The 15989-nt window shown below is 34.8% G+C and overlaps 1 protein-coding gene across 21 annotated transcripts in view; it reads left to right on the top strand.

Moving 5' to 3' along the window:
- LOC138334862 (alpha-adducin-like) overlaps positions 1–10340 on the top strand; it is a 36034-nt gene extending 25694 nt beyond the window's left edge. For 5 of the 21 annotated variants that reach the window (XM_069283646.1, XM_069283649.1, XM_069283645.1 and 2 more), the window contains 5 exons: positions 296–373; positions 1758–1838; positions 2579–2644; positions 5259–5371; positions 6226–10340. In XM_069283646.1, the coding sequence (XP_069139747.1) occupies positions 296–373; positions 1758–1838; positions 2579–2644; positions 5259–5371; positions 6226–6348 (461 nt within the window). In that variant the 3' untranslated portion in view covers positions 6349–10340. The remainder of the gene's footprint in view (positions 1–295; positions 374–1757; positions 1839–2578; positions 2645–5258; positions 5372–6225) is intronic. The other 16 variants (XM_069283658.1, XM_069283655.1, XM_069283652.1 and 13 more) reach the window with 5 other exon arrangements.
- The last annotated feature ends 5649 nt before the right edge of the window (positions 10341–15989 follow it).

Below are 15989 nucleotides of genomic sequence, written 5' to 3'. Positions count from 1 at the left end.
AATGTTTTACAATTATAATTGGAAATTAAAAAGAAAAGAACATTTTGTGAAGTGACATTAAGCATTTCATCAGATATAAATGGTTAGTGTATTATGGTTACGCATTTATTCATACATTTTCCTTCCTTTCTTCGCGAAACAGTTATCCTGCTTCTCATTACTTAAAACTTTTTTTAAGAGTTATCCCCCTTTATATTTTATTAAGGTGTTAGCGATATGTAGAGTTACCCCCTTTGTTTTCATTATTATTCATGCTTCGTTTCATTGCAATGCCCAATTTTTATTGCCTTTTTAGCACGTCGGCGACCCAAATCGGGCGCCTGGAAGGAGACAGCGATAGACGATGCTTATGTTCCTCCGTCCCAGTCGTTAGGTACAGACCACATGCGTGGTTACATCTTCAGTGATGCACTTTGTGCCTCTTCACATTTTGTAGTGTAGACTGATGATCACAGATTCAGAGGCTAAACAAATAACATCTCTACCCAGTTGAGATGTTGACATTAATTTAAAAACCATCAATGTGTCTTATATTTACACTTGAATGTAATATTTCTGATTATCAAGAAAGAAAAAAAATATGAAAAAAGCTATGAAACTGTGGTCTTTTGAATTCACATCAATCATTTGCTCATTTCTGTCATATCATTGATGAAGACATCACATCTTTTTAGATTTCAGCTCACATACACAAGATTTGGAGATGATTAGAAGTCAATAGATTTCCTTGTAGCACTCCATAACATCATCCATATCTCTAATTATCCACCACTAACTTGATTGCTGTTGGTGTGTCTCCAAGATAATGTGGAGGTTTGGAACTAGAAATAGTTTCAGGGGGGATAACCCTGTATATAGGGGAGGTAACTCCAGTCTCAATGAATTATTTAGGCTTGCATGCTGTAGGAAATATCTGCTAAACATAACTCCACATTATCTTGGCTTAATGACTGTATCATGTACTTCTTAAATGGTGATTTGTTGTTAACATTGATTACATTAGATTTCATTTTATCAAATTTGGTAAGGTTGTTATGTGTTTTTGAATGATCAGGCTGATTGGGAGCTGTATTGGATTTTGGGTGACGTACTCCAATATCTGACTCACAAATTCATACATTAAAATAGTATGTTTTCAGGGAGATAGGGGTTTAGTAATACTGAATGGTTATAGAGTCACAGACTGCATGTATACACAAGCACTCTGAATAGACTCAATACTTCATGTTTCTTTTTTAGCACTTTGGTGTATTAATGTGTTGCATGACATATATATGTAAAATAAAAACACATACACACTTCTTTTATTCACATATTGATGTAAAATAAAAACACATACACACTTCTTTTATTCACATATTGATGTGAAAATATTGATTTATGTTTTTTTTATTTCAAATTTGGCTTTTCTGAATAAATAATATCAAATTTCAGTTAATGTCTATTAATGATGATGCAAAATGCAGTTAAAGTAATTAAAGATAAATTTGACATTTCTCACTTATATGAAATTTTTACTATGCATATATTTGTTTGATTTGATTTGCCTATTGTGATGTAGTATTAAATGTTGTGAACCTTTTTTTCAGCATTATTGTTATGCTTTTGTGTGCATAATTTGTGTTCCTTGTTAACCTTGCTACACCCCTACCAACCACTAATGGACTAGCCAATAACAATTGGCAGTTCAGTCCATTCTGGTTGTGTAGGGGAAGGAAGGTTAAGCATGTTTGATGTTGTTTTTGCATGTGTAACAGAGCCCGCCTCGCCAACTTCCCCGGCACCAATCACACTGCAGAGATCAGAGTCCACACGGGAACCCCCAAAAAGTCCAGAACGTAAGCATGCGGCCTCTTCACCCCATGGCCTTAAAACTTTGTTACCATTGTACAGCATCATGATTTTGATTTTGGATTTAATGTTCATTTTGAAATTGTTAATCAGGTATATTTCTGAAACATGGAAAAGGACAATTTCTTTTGTAAGATTGACCATATACAGATGTAGGTTTATGTATTCAAGCTGGTACAGGTAACAAAGTTATATTATAAAGTTTTGTGTATGCAGTTACCTTTCCATATCTTCATTATATTGTTGTGATAATATAACATTTGCTCCACTATTGTGATACAATCAAATTCACGTTTTAACCATCACATCATTCTCATCTCACTGGTGGTAGATTGTGGGAACTCTTCTCAGTAATTGATGATGGTTTTCTTTGGGACAAATATTTTCAGCTAATTAAAAGTCAAGTTAATTTAGTAGTAGCTCTCGCTTTCTTTAAATTTTAATTCATTCAAACCAAATATCTGATCCTGTAAGCATACAAAGTACATAATTTTGTAGAATTTTTAATTCACCACTGGGTCTATGTGTTTAAAACCAGAAATCCTATTTTGATCTCTAAATTGCCATGATTTCAAAACTCACACCCTGCAGTTGCTAACAGTAGATTTCTTTTGCCATAAAGGACTTTGGTTCAGAGTAGTGGACCTGTGGTTTCCATGTCTGTTTGGCTAACTGACAATCTTTATTGGTAGTAGATGTTGTAATGTAGGATCACTGTCTTTCACAGTAATACAGGAACTCACTAAGTCTAACTTTGGCCGCTCTAAGTCTGAACGCAAAGCGAAGGGCAAAGGTAAGCAGGCACCTCTTACACAGAGGAGATATATATACAAACTATCCCCACCAGCAGCTGGTTGCTATGGGGATTGTGGACTACGCTTCTATCCACTTGGGTTGGCAGATTAACTTGTTTCAGTTCCACTAACTTTTACATCTGCATGCTTGTTATCTGATTTCAGATAATCCATCAAGATTAATGATAGTTTTAAGTTATCTGTAGCATAGAGTTTCATCAAATTTAATGATATTTTCCTATTTTCTGTAGCCTAGAATTCATCAATTTAAATGATAAATTTCTATTACCTGTAGCCTAGGATTATTTAATTCTAATGGGAAATTTCTATTATCTGTAGCCTAAAATTCAAGTTTGATTATAAATATCCTTTATTTGTAGCCAAGAATTTATCAAGGTGGAGAATAGTTATGAAATAAAAAGAATTTGGGGAACAAATGATTTTGATATATTTGTTATTGTTGAGAAATTTAATTCAGTTTAATTGTACTAACTCTGTACAGAATGGTATTAAAAATCTTTCATCATTTCATCTCTTTACTGCTCACTCTGTATTAACTATTCAATCATTATGTAAGACTAATTATAGTTAATACATTCAGTTTTAATCAATCTCTTTTTAAAAGATTTTCTATTTTTATTTCTAAAAGCTTAATCTGGTAGCTACATCCCTGCTCACACCTTTTGCAGTCCTATTCCTTTGTTTAATCAATTATTAATTAGATTTTACAATTAGTAGAAGTATTAGTAGTAGTATAAATTGGTGTTGGGAGATTTATTCCTTTATCATTTTTATTTAAGAGAAATTAAGTTATTTCCATAATTTTGTTTTAAAAAATTAAATACACAAATATATTTTTAATTCATGATGTACTAAAATCATTTTGAGTCTTAAGTGTCAAGAAATTTGTAAAATGTTAGAATTTAATTTCCAGTTTGTGTTTGTGGTTTGCATGCTTGATTTTCTTTTTGAAGTTGTAATTAAAAAGTTTAACATGGTTGATTACACTCTTTATATATCTACTATGACTACGGTATATAATACAATTGACTGCAATTATTGCGACTATCTGAAGAATCTAACAAAGCCTTTCCTTCACTGTATTGTAGACATTTTATTTTGAAGTCTAGCACTGATTATTCTTTTGACGCAATTCAAGGTCATTGCCCTCTTATGTAAGGTTTCACTGACTGACAGCTATTGGTATACAAACTTGCTATATAACACAGACAAACACTCATATCTATTGTCGGTGGTCATGGAGTTTTTGATTCCATCAAAGCTACCATGTTTGTCCTTGGCTTACTCCATTTCTAGTTTGAATATGTAATTTTAAAACATTCATGCAGCTTTAAAAAATTTTGTCAAGCAGTGATTAATGTTGGCATATTATCTTTCTCATTAAGATTACCAGCTAAGGCAATGAGACGTACACAATATAATATTGTGATATGGTTGATCTAGCAAATTACCGTAATTGAAAATATATTAATTGAATTCATTTATTTAATCAGATAGATATGTTTGACAACATGCTAGGTCTGTGAAGTCCTCTTAAATGTTCAGAAATTTTATACTTCGAGAAGGAAAAGATAATTGTACAAGTAACTTTATTTATAGAATGTCAATTTTCATCAAGGAGTGGTTGTGTTTGGAAACTTCTGAAATGTTTTTAAAGAGTTTAGCTCAAATTAATTTGACGTTTAAAAAGAGCAGTTTGAAACACCACTGATAAATCTAAATAAAAATAAAATAGAAAAAGGTAATTTTATGAAGCCTATCACAATAGTGCTTATAAATGCAATACGATCCATTATACTAGTTAGATCAACTAGATACAGTTATAATCGGCAATCGCCTGTGAAGTCTTTTACTCTGAAAATACATTTGTAAGGGGAAGATTCAAACTACTGTATTCAACCCAATAAGTGCCCGGGGTACTTAAAAAAAGAAGAAGCTTTTAATTGGACCTAATTTCACAAAATTATTGCATAGAGTAAACCATTAAACAATATGAAAAAAACAAATCAATTAGAGAAACCTATAGTCTATAGAGTTTCAGTCAGTGTTTAACTCAAGGTAATTTTAAAAGTGAAAATGAACCCTGAAAAAGGGAGAAGGGTTGCTAATAAGGACAGGTACGCTTATTGAAAATAGTAACCTAATAATATATACCTTATGCAAGATTTTTTTTTTATTATTTATATGTACTTCTATTTCAGTATTTCAATCATTCAATAGAGGATTGACCAATATTTACTCTATTTCATCTTGTGTGTTTTGTTATGTAGATAATGCATCACATTATCAAGTTTTGTTACATATTATAAAATGTTGTGGTCCATTGTCAATCAATAAAATTCCTCATATCTATTATATCCACCAGTATTGATGTTGTCAAGTGCTTATCTTGCATGTACAATGTAACACACGTTAGTAAAAAAAAAAAAAGCTTTCCTTGGACACCAATATATTGAGTAATGTCATTTCAGTGTTTGATATCGAATGTGTTTCCTTATGGTCCATTGATGCTTCAGAATGTTCTATGACCAAGTGATGTCTGGACATTATTGGACCAGTATTTTGATTGGTGATGTGTTATTGTCGTTACAGACCGTAAACTGAATGGTGATGAGAAACCGTCTTCCCCTGCTAAATCTGACACCCTTAAGTCAACAGACAGCGCCAGTGGTGGAGAAACTCTGGAGGACCGCAGTAGTAAAGAGGTAGGGATTATCCCCCCCTGGTAGGGATTATCCCCCCTTGGTAGGGATTATTCCCCTTGTCATATCAATCTCTCACCTTCTTGAAATAATGTCTTTCAGATGCATTATAAATGCTTGAATATTTATTGTTTTTAGTTTATTTCTGTGTGATTTGCTTATAAATAAACAATATGGGTTATTCCATGGGTAAACTGGTACAATATTTACTTTTGGCATCCACTATAAAAAAAATCGCTTTGATGTAATATTGTTGCCATGCAATCTGATTAAAATACAGATCCTTATACCCACTCCGTTATATAAAGGATCTGACAATATCCCATAGGAGGTCACGTACAGATGAACTTTATACCACGTGGTCTTCATATCGGATACATTTTCTACATCTTGTCACATCCATTGAAAACGATATTTCGTCCCAGTATACTTATACAATTAACTTTATTGTGCTCTTTGGGCGAGATGACTACGTAAACCAAAATATTTCGTCCCTGAAATTCACTGTCTAAATTTTGCAAGTAGCAACTTGATTGGCTATTTTCAAGGGTCACCTGGACATGACCCCTTATGGGATTTTCTCAGATCCTCTTATCAAACGTAGTGATAATAAGGATCTGTATTTTAATCAGATTGGTTGCCATGTAATAACCAGTTAGCTACTGGTTTACTGCCTCCATGACTCTGTCTATTGCTAGATTTTGTCACACCAGCTAAAGTCATAAGATCATAGCATTCTGTTACATGCTGTTTAAGCCAAAGTGTAAAGCAATTTTATTTTATATTTTCAAAAAAAAGGTGAAGAATGTATATTTGTTTTGTATGAAAACCTGTATGGTATGTTTGTTTTTCTGCAGGGATCCCCTACAAAAGAGCACCCTTCACCTTCAAAGGATAAACAAAAGCAAAAGAAGAAGAAATTCCGTATGCCTTCCTTTGGCAAGGCCAAAAACAAAGAAAGTAAAGAAAGTGCCATTTAGTCCGAGAGTAGGAAAAATTGACATGTGACTAAGTCATGTGATCTGTTGGATTGATGCAAACTTTTTATAACTGCACAAAGCAGAAGCATACGTTTGTGCTGACGGTTAGCTTGTGTTGGAACAGAACTGAAATATTGGAAGAAACATGTGTCTACATATAAATATTTTAAAACATTTTTTTGGTCCAATTTTTAGAAATGACTGGTTTGGATGGAGCGTTAAGCTCTCTGTTGGAAAGACGAACTCAGTAATATGTATATGCAGACTTTCTCCTAGCTTATTCATGCGTTCGCTTCCCGAGGATTGATCCTAACAAGCACATAGCGGCCAGCAATTTTGTGAACTGTTAGGTTGTGGATATGTTTGCCTGCTAGACTGCTACAGAACAGATTCACTATCTACAGGTTGGCTACCCTGTGACCATGCGACTTTGCTTGATGTAAAAAAAAATAGTTTAAATGTTTCGCCGATACTAGTGAAATATTGAAGTGTGGCCCTATGAAATGGCAATTCATTTTGCCTGGCTGTTCGTTTGGGATGGATAGCAATATCTGCGCAATTCTCTGTAACAAAAATACCCCGACTGGTCACGTAGAAAGTGGTCAGATGTCGGGTGAGGCCACGTCTGTTTCCCAGCCCATTAGAGCTAATCGTTGACTGGTGATGATGATGGTCTGTATAAGCTTGTAGTAAATTCACAATTCTTACCTTTATGCTCGATGAGAGAGAGAAATGTTTTGTTGACTTAGATAGGGAGTTAGGTGCTTTCCCTCTCTTTGGTTTTTTTCTGATCATCTCCTTTTCATTAGATTTTTAACATTTGTTTTATTTTATACATTGGTCGAAAGAAATCTTTTATCAATGATACTATGCTCTTCCACTCATTTCCCCATCATGCAGTTGTTCACTTTGATTTATGAACGTTACCAGCAATATTCTTCATGTATCTGCATTTAAGTTGTTGGTTTAAAATGTTCAAAAATCAATACGGTGTCCTGCTAGAATTGCTTCAGAATGCTATGTTAAATTTTTAAAATATATAAAGAAACAGCTTTTGTGTCACATGATCATGTTTATGTACAAGGGGGAAAAACTTCAAGGTGAAGGTCATAAAGGGGGAGATGGGGGTATTTTTTAGTGTGTTCAAAGGGAATTAACTCTCATTTTGGGGAGTATTTACCCAGGCTTGTTGCAATACTAACTGTATGTACATGTACTGACTGTAAAGAGTTTTGTGTCAGGTGTAAGTCCCATAGATGTAGATCTTCTGTCTCTCAAAAAAATATGACATCATTGACGCATGACTAGGTCCATAATTCATCTGCTATAATCAGGTATTAATACGCCTGAAGGCAGCACTGTACGTTTATAACCAGATAGGTCATTGGTTATTTTCTCTCATAAAAAATAATTTCAGAATTTTTTCCTCCATCCCATAATATACTGTGTTCAAACAAGCATGAACATTTCGAACATCATTCTATTTCTGATATTTTGACCGTCATTTATTGATGTTTATGAGCAAGTTTGTAGTATGCATGAACACATTAAAGGTAGAAAGATACACATGAATGTCATCTTAATTCATCATAAGTGGTAAAACTTCTTTCATACTGAAAGGAAGCTGATAAGATCAATGATGAAATTTTATCTCACTTAATGAATGTGCAATTATCACCGGTACATCATGTTTAAGGGTGGCTTGCTGTGTAAAAACAGGTTCTTGTATACATGTGATTTCGATGTTGATACATTTTTATATCTGGTCTTGCCATTTTCTCTCTTTTGTTTTTGTATATTTTCCATACTCTGTACACTGTTCATGCATATGTAACTCACAGTTGCTCAAACACTTATACTTGATTAAAAAAGAAATATTTGAAAATACCCAAACATGCCTAAAAATTACTCCCCTTTTGAGAAACATCACCCAATTATAATACATCCACTGGTAGGGTTCGCTGTGATGTTTATATTTCGATAGGGAGTTATAAAGTTGATTTGGGGCGTGGTTGGGCCATGCCTATTTTATAGATCTGCAGGGGAGGAAGGGGGAATGCATGGCGTAGTGGACTTATCAACTTGTACACCATATATATATATATGTCTGTTAAATGTTTTAAATATCCAAGTTGATCTTTTGTTTCACTGTAAACCAACATTAACAAAACCTGTAATTGTAGTCACGCCATTTTAGAAATGGGCTTGTAACGTGTATTCTGTTCGTACGTAATCTCGGCCACTAGTCAACTATATGATTATCTCGCTATTTACTGTTAGATGGGATATTTTTTAGTAACTCGGGCAGCTTGTGAGCTTATTTGATTGTTCAGAAATTTTTTTTCATATGTCTGGTAAATACAAATTTCAATTTCGAAGATCTAGGATAAAATTATAGGAACCGACGAGGGTCTGCTTATTCAGGAGTGGTGATTTAGCTGGTTTCTGTATCAAATTCTGTGTTAATGAGTAATCTATTTAACTGACTGTCTTTCCACTGTGAGTATTTATTATGTGTATGGATATATCCACTTTATAACAGAATGATGATTTGATGATTAACACAATTAGCTTAACTTGCATGCTCCTTTGAGTCACACATACAAAATAGTGGGTCTTCTATAATAAACTATTTACAAATAAGTTTAAATTGGTATAATGAATTATAAAAATGGTGTATATATTTTGTTGCCTTATTGTAGTCATGAGTGAGAAGATCGAAGTTAACAGGTGGGATGACTATTAATGATAACTTTGTAATACTGAGTTATCTGCCCTTTGATCCAGGTATTGATGATGATTGTGTTGTGAATCATAACGTTTACTGTTACATTGTCACAATTCATACCTGCTACCATTGGCAGATAACTTTGTTATAAAAGACCGTCTAGTAGTTGTATCAAATGAACAAAAAAAACTAAACATATTTTTTTTGGTAATCAATTAACTTTTGGCATTATTATACACAACCTATCGTAGACTTGTAAATGTAATACTCTTCCACATTGTAGGATACCCATACCTTACAACTATAACTCTAAACGGTGAAGACATGTATGGTTATTTATAAGGTAGATATATATATATAGATAGCAAGAAATGTCATTCATGGTGACCTTCAAATTGTCTATTCCCTGCCATCTTTTTTTTCTTTTTTTTTCTTTTTTTGCCAAATGTAGTATGTGTACTGTGATTGAATAAATTATATTTTAGTTGTCTTGTAAATAAATTGAATATCACCTTGATTTTACCTGCTTAACAATGTGTTTTAAGTTTCAAACAACGTAGATTTTTATGTTCTTTATCATTTTATACTTCATTTAATTGTTCATGCAATGTAATTTTTTTATAATAAAGTACACATCGTATGCACTTCAAATATCCATATGTCGAAGAAATTTTATTTTATCACAGCTTGGTAACCGCAGTCACAAGATTTTGACTTGTTTTTCAAGGTCACAGGCAGTTGGCATTATATTCTGATTTATTCAAACTTGTTTATCAATTAAATTGTATCAATTGTAACAAAATTTTGAAAATGATATCTTCAGTTACGCTTTTGACCTTTATATAAAAGTTTCTGAGGTTGTATCATGAGACATTTCACCTTTTAATATTGGTTGGTACGCAATCTTGATCATGTGGTGGTTACCATTGCTTTGACCTTTGACCTTGTACCAGTGACCATGGTTACAATATTATAATGATGACATCTCTGACCTTGTTTTACCTGTCAATGTCTTTGTTATATGTGTCTAACCTGTTTTTTTTTATGTTTGTTAGTGTCGAATACTGTCAACACAGATTATATGTGGTCCTGATCTAGGTATATCTGCTCAATGTCACTTATGTTAATGAACGAGCTATTGGCTCGTAGTATCTGATGATTGACATTTACGTTTTCTATTCATTGATTTACCGCATCTCATGGTTGCCTTCAGCTTGTAGTCCTTACGTAAAGTCATGCCGTGTCAATAAACCATCTATACTTACAGCTGTGTCGGCGTTGTACTTAGAACTATAATTTATTAATAAATTTCATCAGAATCCCCGATGTATGTGAATTACATACATGGGGGGATTAGTTTTAATGTTTTATCCTTACCGGTTGGGGATAAAAAGTTGTACAAATGCTGATGCCGACTACTTCATTGGCCTAACAGTCACGGAATCCGTTTGGTTATATTGCTAAAAACGACTTAACTACAATTGATAAATGGATATTGCTCATATTGTGTGTGGAGCACCCATATGGGATGGGGATTCAAAATTATACGAATGATGGGGCTAATCTTTGCGGGTCTGAAGGGTGGGGCCAAAATGCTATCAACAACTTTTAGGAAAAAGTCTTTCAGAAAAATTCCCCCTCAATAATCCTCATCAACTTGTATAAACAACTAAAATTCCTATAGAATGCAATAATAAAAAAAACGTGGGAACAATAAAAAAACAATGGACTATGTGATAGCAAAATCAAGTGAACAATTATATCTGCAAGTTATTTGAAAAGACGACATCCAACTTTAAAGCCAATACAATGTGCAGTGTGTCGTTATTTTATCAACTGATTTCTGTTAAGATGTAGGTCAAAGAACCAAGCTATCCTACCTTATCTCGTTCATGGTGCTGCAGTTGACATTTACACCTTGGAGAAGGTTAACGGAATCCGGGTGCGCAGGAGGTGTGTACCTCTGACTTAGGGGACGCTGAGGCGGCATTGGGGGGACTTCGAAGCGAGAGAATGGCCGACGGCAGTTGTTTACATTTGTCATAGACATGCTATCATAGACATAGATATTGAGAGGAAAATTAAAAACCAACAATTGTTGCATGTAGAGTGATTTCCATTCTACCGATGAGATGTGTTGATTGAAGCCAAGGATGCACGATTCGTTCAAGCTAAGCCACATCAGTTATGCGAGTAGGGGCGTTGGTGATTTGTTTACATTTTTCACTGTCAAAATACGGAGCATGCAGTGGTTTTACTTAGTTTACAATTCCATAACCAGACGAATTCAGATTTCCATATCAGGAACTCTACAATATACCGGGTTATGACACTCACCGAAACGAAGAAGGAAAAAAGTGGGGTTCTTATTATGACAAAGAAAAATCTCAACGCTATGAAAGAATTCATTTCAATTAATTTCGACGAACATGTATGGTGCAGCATAAATTTGAAAAAACAAAGATAAATTACTGAGTGGAAACATCTACAGAAGCCCGAACAGTGATAACGACAATAACATCAAATTAGAACACCTTTTAACTGATGCACTGAAACGATCACTTAGCCATATTTAATAACTGGAGACTTCAATTTCAAAGAGATCAATTGGAATAACTGTTCGACCTCAGTTACTGAACGTCATCCAGCCTATGGGTTTTTAGAAACGACGAAAGATCATTTCCTCAATTAGCATGTCCAGCTTCCTACTAGATATAGAGAGGGTTAAACGGCTAATTGCCTTGACTTGATCTTTACCAACGAAGAGGGAATGGTTGATGAAGTTGAACATTTACCCGGACTTGGTCATAGTGATCACTTGCTATTGACTTTTAATCTTAACTTATATTCAGACACAGCGATTAAAATCACACTGAAAACGAACTACAGTAAAACCCCTACAACTCGAACTGCAGGGGACCAGGTCAATAGTTCGAGGAATACGGGGTATTCGACTCATCCGAGGTTGGTCAAGATCGACAGTTAAAATGTCCGGTTTCAAACTATGACAAACAATGCACGGCAATGACATTTTAATTACCCTATCTTTCAGCATTTTGGATTTCTTTATTTAAGTGTTGTATTGATAGCAATATCAAGTTGAAAAAATGTATAACGTAAATTTAGCGTTTGGAAAAGCTAATGAGAAAGCCCTAAATCAAATGTCATTCACATCAGAGTAAGCGCTCGTCATCTAGGTTAATGTACAATATCCATATTGGTCAACAAGGAGTACATTTTCTATTATTTAATTATCCCAAATTATTTAAAACATTTACAAAATACATACTCACAATAAAGTTATTAACCAACATATTTACGGACATAAGGAATGATATCTATAGATGTCTATTTAGTATTTACGAGTAAAGTTACAAAATACAATTAACATGAAAAGATACGGAACGCACTGATAAAATGTACTTTGCAAATATCGTTTGATATCGTTTACATCTTTCGGCAAATAACATTGAGTTAGCCTGTCGAATGAAACCAACGATGAAATTTAAAAAAAAATAAACTTTTATAATTAGGCGGACGTCAGCAATATCTTCCGCCTCTTTTGTCATTTCACAATGCGTACTTTCTATTAACACGGATCAACAACTTCCGTATTTACAACGAAGATTATTACGAGAGAAACATTAATAACTTAATGCCTTTTCTGAAATATTTAAATAAAGTTAGCATTAAACAACGGCTTGCGATCGTGTAGGTAGGTAATAATGACACCGTTAATCCCTTAATTACCTAAAGGCTTGACACGCCAATTGTATAAAAGACAAGATCGTGAGCAATTATCCATGTTGGTCGGTGCAGTCAGGTGTGACACAGGTAAAAAAAAATCTCAAGGGCCGAACACCTGTTCGACGAATACATGGGTAAATACTATGTATTTGATGCAACGGGGACATATTTCTGTTCGAGGAATAAGGGGTATTCGACGAATAGCTGTTCGAGCTATCCGGGGTTTTGTTACTTAGATTATATAGAGAGACGGTCGGGACCGTACGACCAGTTCAACGAATAGGGGGTATTCGAGGAATCCGGGTTCGAGTTAGAGGGGTTTTACTGTATTTCAAAGGAAACTACGATAACATCAAAGAAGAATTAAGAAACAAAGATTGGCATACTCTCCTAGAGGGAAAGGGAGTAGAGGAATCGTGGAAAGCCTTCGCTGAAGTTGTATCAATAATAGTAGATAAAAATGTACCAGTGAGCAAAGGCAATTACGACCATCCAAAGCAATCAGCCCCTTTAGACAAACTAGCTAGAGAGAACATCAAGGATAAGCATAAAAGGTGGTTAAGATATCAACACTGTAGAACAACAGAAAACTGGAATAAATACAAATTAGCGAGGAACAAGGCAACATCCTCCATTAGAGTGTCGAAATATCTCTTTGAACGTAATGTAGCCAATCACATAAAAAGACTATCCAAAACAGTTCTGGAAATATATACGGTCTAAAACTAAAACAAGACAATCCGTAGGGGAATCATCCTCGATACTCCAGGGCTTCCGATCACTTACGATCTCTACACCCCTGGACTATCTCATAGTGAATTTGAAGGCAGTTCAGCGGAAAACATTTGACCAATCACAGACCAGCAAAGATTTCCTTTGAAGACTACAGAGAGAGCGACGTCCAACTTCAAAGCCACACAGTCAACACAGTGTACCGTTACACGGCTCTTTTGATGTAAATCAAAGGACTAAATTACCAGTTCTGTTCTGTTGCCTCCAGTTTTGCTAAGAGATAGTCCAGGGGTGTAGAGATCGTAAGTGATCGGAAGCCCTGGAGTATCGAGGATGTAGGGGAATGGGAGGATTCGTATGGGAAAAGATGGAGTGACAGCAGAGACAAGGCCAATATGTTTAATGAATACTTCTCTAGTGTTTTCAAAGTTGAACCAGACGGAGACCTACCTACTTTCACTTATAGAAATTTCAACTCTGCATTGGAAAACGTCATCATAACTAAAGAAAAAATCCTATCAGCAATGTTGAAACTGAATCCAAACAAATCATCAGGTCCAGACATATTCCATCCAAAACTGATTTTAGAAACATCTGATGAACTGATTGAGCCACTAGAAATAATATTCAAGAAATCAATAGAAGAAGGAACACTACCATCAGATTGGAAGGTTGCTCATGTAACACCGAGTCACAAAAATGGGTCTAGACTCAAAACAGAAAATTATCGTCCAATAAGTCTAACGTCGATATCATGTAAAATTCTTCAACGAATTCTGAAAGATAGGAAATCACCACTCATATGGAATCAAACGGCTTATTTTCAAATCACCAGCATGGCTTCATGAAAGGGAAATCCTGTGTGACACAACTCATCGAGGTCACAGATTACATTTCCAATGAAATGGATGAGGGGGGAAAACGTTGACATCATATACCTCGATTTCAGTAAAGCTTTCGACAGGGTCCCTCACAAAAGGTTACTTTTAAAATTGGAAAAATATGGTATCAGAGGAAATGTTTTACATTGGATCAAAAACTTTCTTATTGGAATGAAGCAGCGGGTCTGTATTGACGGTGAATTCTCCCACGTAAGTGACGTCACAAGCGGTGTCCCGCAGGGGAGCATTTTAGGGCCAATATTATTTTTAATTTTCGTGAACGACATGTCGGAAGTTGTGCAAACTGCAATAAAAATGTTCGCCGACGACGCAAAATTATTGAAAGGAGTAAGCAACAATGATGACAAAGAGGATCTACAGAGAGATGTTGAGAATATTTGCAAATGGACCGAGACCTGGAACATGCAACTTAATGCCATAAAGTGTAAACACCTGTGTATCGGTAACTCCAAGGACAACATTAACAAATATAACATCGAAAATGAAGGTCAAAAGAGTGAAATTACCAAAACAAAATCAGAAAAAGATCTTGGCGTAACTTTTGATAGGAAAATGAAATTTAGTGAGCATGCCTCCAACTGTGTTTCAAAAGCTAACAGATTAACTGGTCTGATCTTCAAAACCTTTACCTACATCGATACAACAATGTTCCTTAACTTGTACAAGTCCCTGATTCGGCCTAATATGGAATATGCAACCCTATGTTACTTAAAGTTGAATGGTCTATCACTTTCGCTCTTTTTGTCATAGTAAAAACTGTTGAAGTGTTATACATATTTTTCTCCGTTTTTCTGAGTTTTAAACTTTCTAATTTTACCACTTTTTATAAAGTTGCAACACTGGCAGTATTTTGAATTATAAAAGTAAAAAATCTTTTTAACGTGTACACGTGAAAAATAGGCTCGAAAGAGGCCGAATCATTCCGAACTCTTCCGAACATCGTCGCGACAATCTCGAAGAAACTCGAGAGTTGTGAAACCAAGAGAAATGTCAATTATTTTTCGTAAACAAAACATGTGGTCGATCTCAGAAGACTGGATCGACAAAAAATAATGCTCGCACACTACAACATTTGATACACACAATATTATATTACGGTATTTGTGCATTAGATGCTTCAAATACTCGCTCTGTGGACATATACCAGCACGGTCTGCTCATATTAGTCAAAAGGAAAACGTAAACAAACACGTGTACATGTGCGCTTACGCTAGTTACCTGGATCACCACGTGCAGGACGTGTGGACGTCAGTCACGTGATACGATTCGGAATTCCGACAAAACCCGAAGGTACTGAACAAGGCGGTGATTGAAGGCGTTTTATTCACAACCAGGAATATATGATACCTAGGTTTTGGCTCTCTTATAGGCAGACATATGGTTTTGGGGAGCTAAATCATCAATATACATGTCCATGTTCAAATATCAAATGTTAAAACGGCATATCGTTTCAGTGAAAATTACAAGAAATACAACTTTAAGGATAAAATTGTTATAGTGCTACCTGATCGATTATATAGTGCTACCTGATC

This window comes from Argopecten irradians, chromosome 11 (genome assembly GCF_041381155.1).
Source record: "Argopecten irradians isolate NY chromosome 11, Ai_NY, whole genome shotgun sequence".
Lineage (NCBI taxonomy): Eukaryota > Metazoa > Mollusca > Bivalvia > Pectinida > Pectinidae > Argopecten > Argopecten irradians.
Note: the sequence above shows the minus strand (reverse complement) of the source record. Positions and strands in the feature narration are given on the sequence as shown.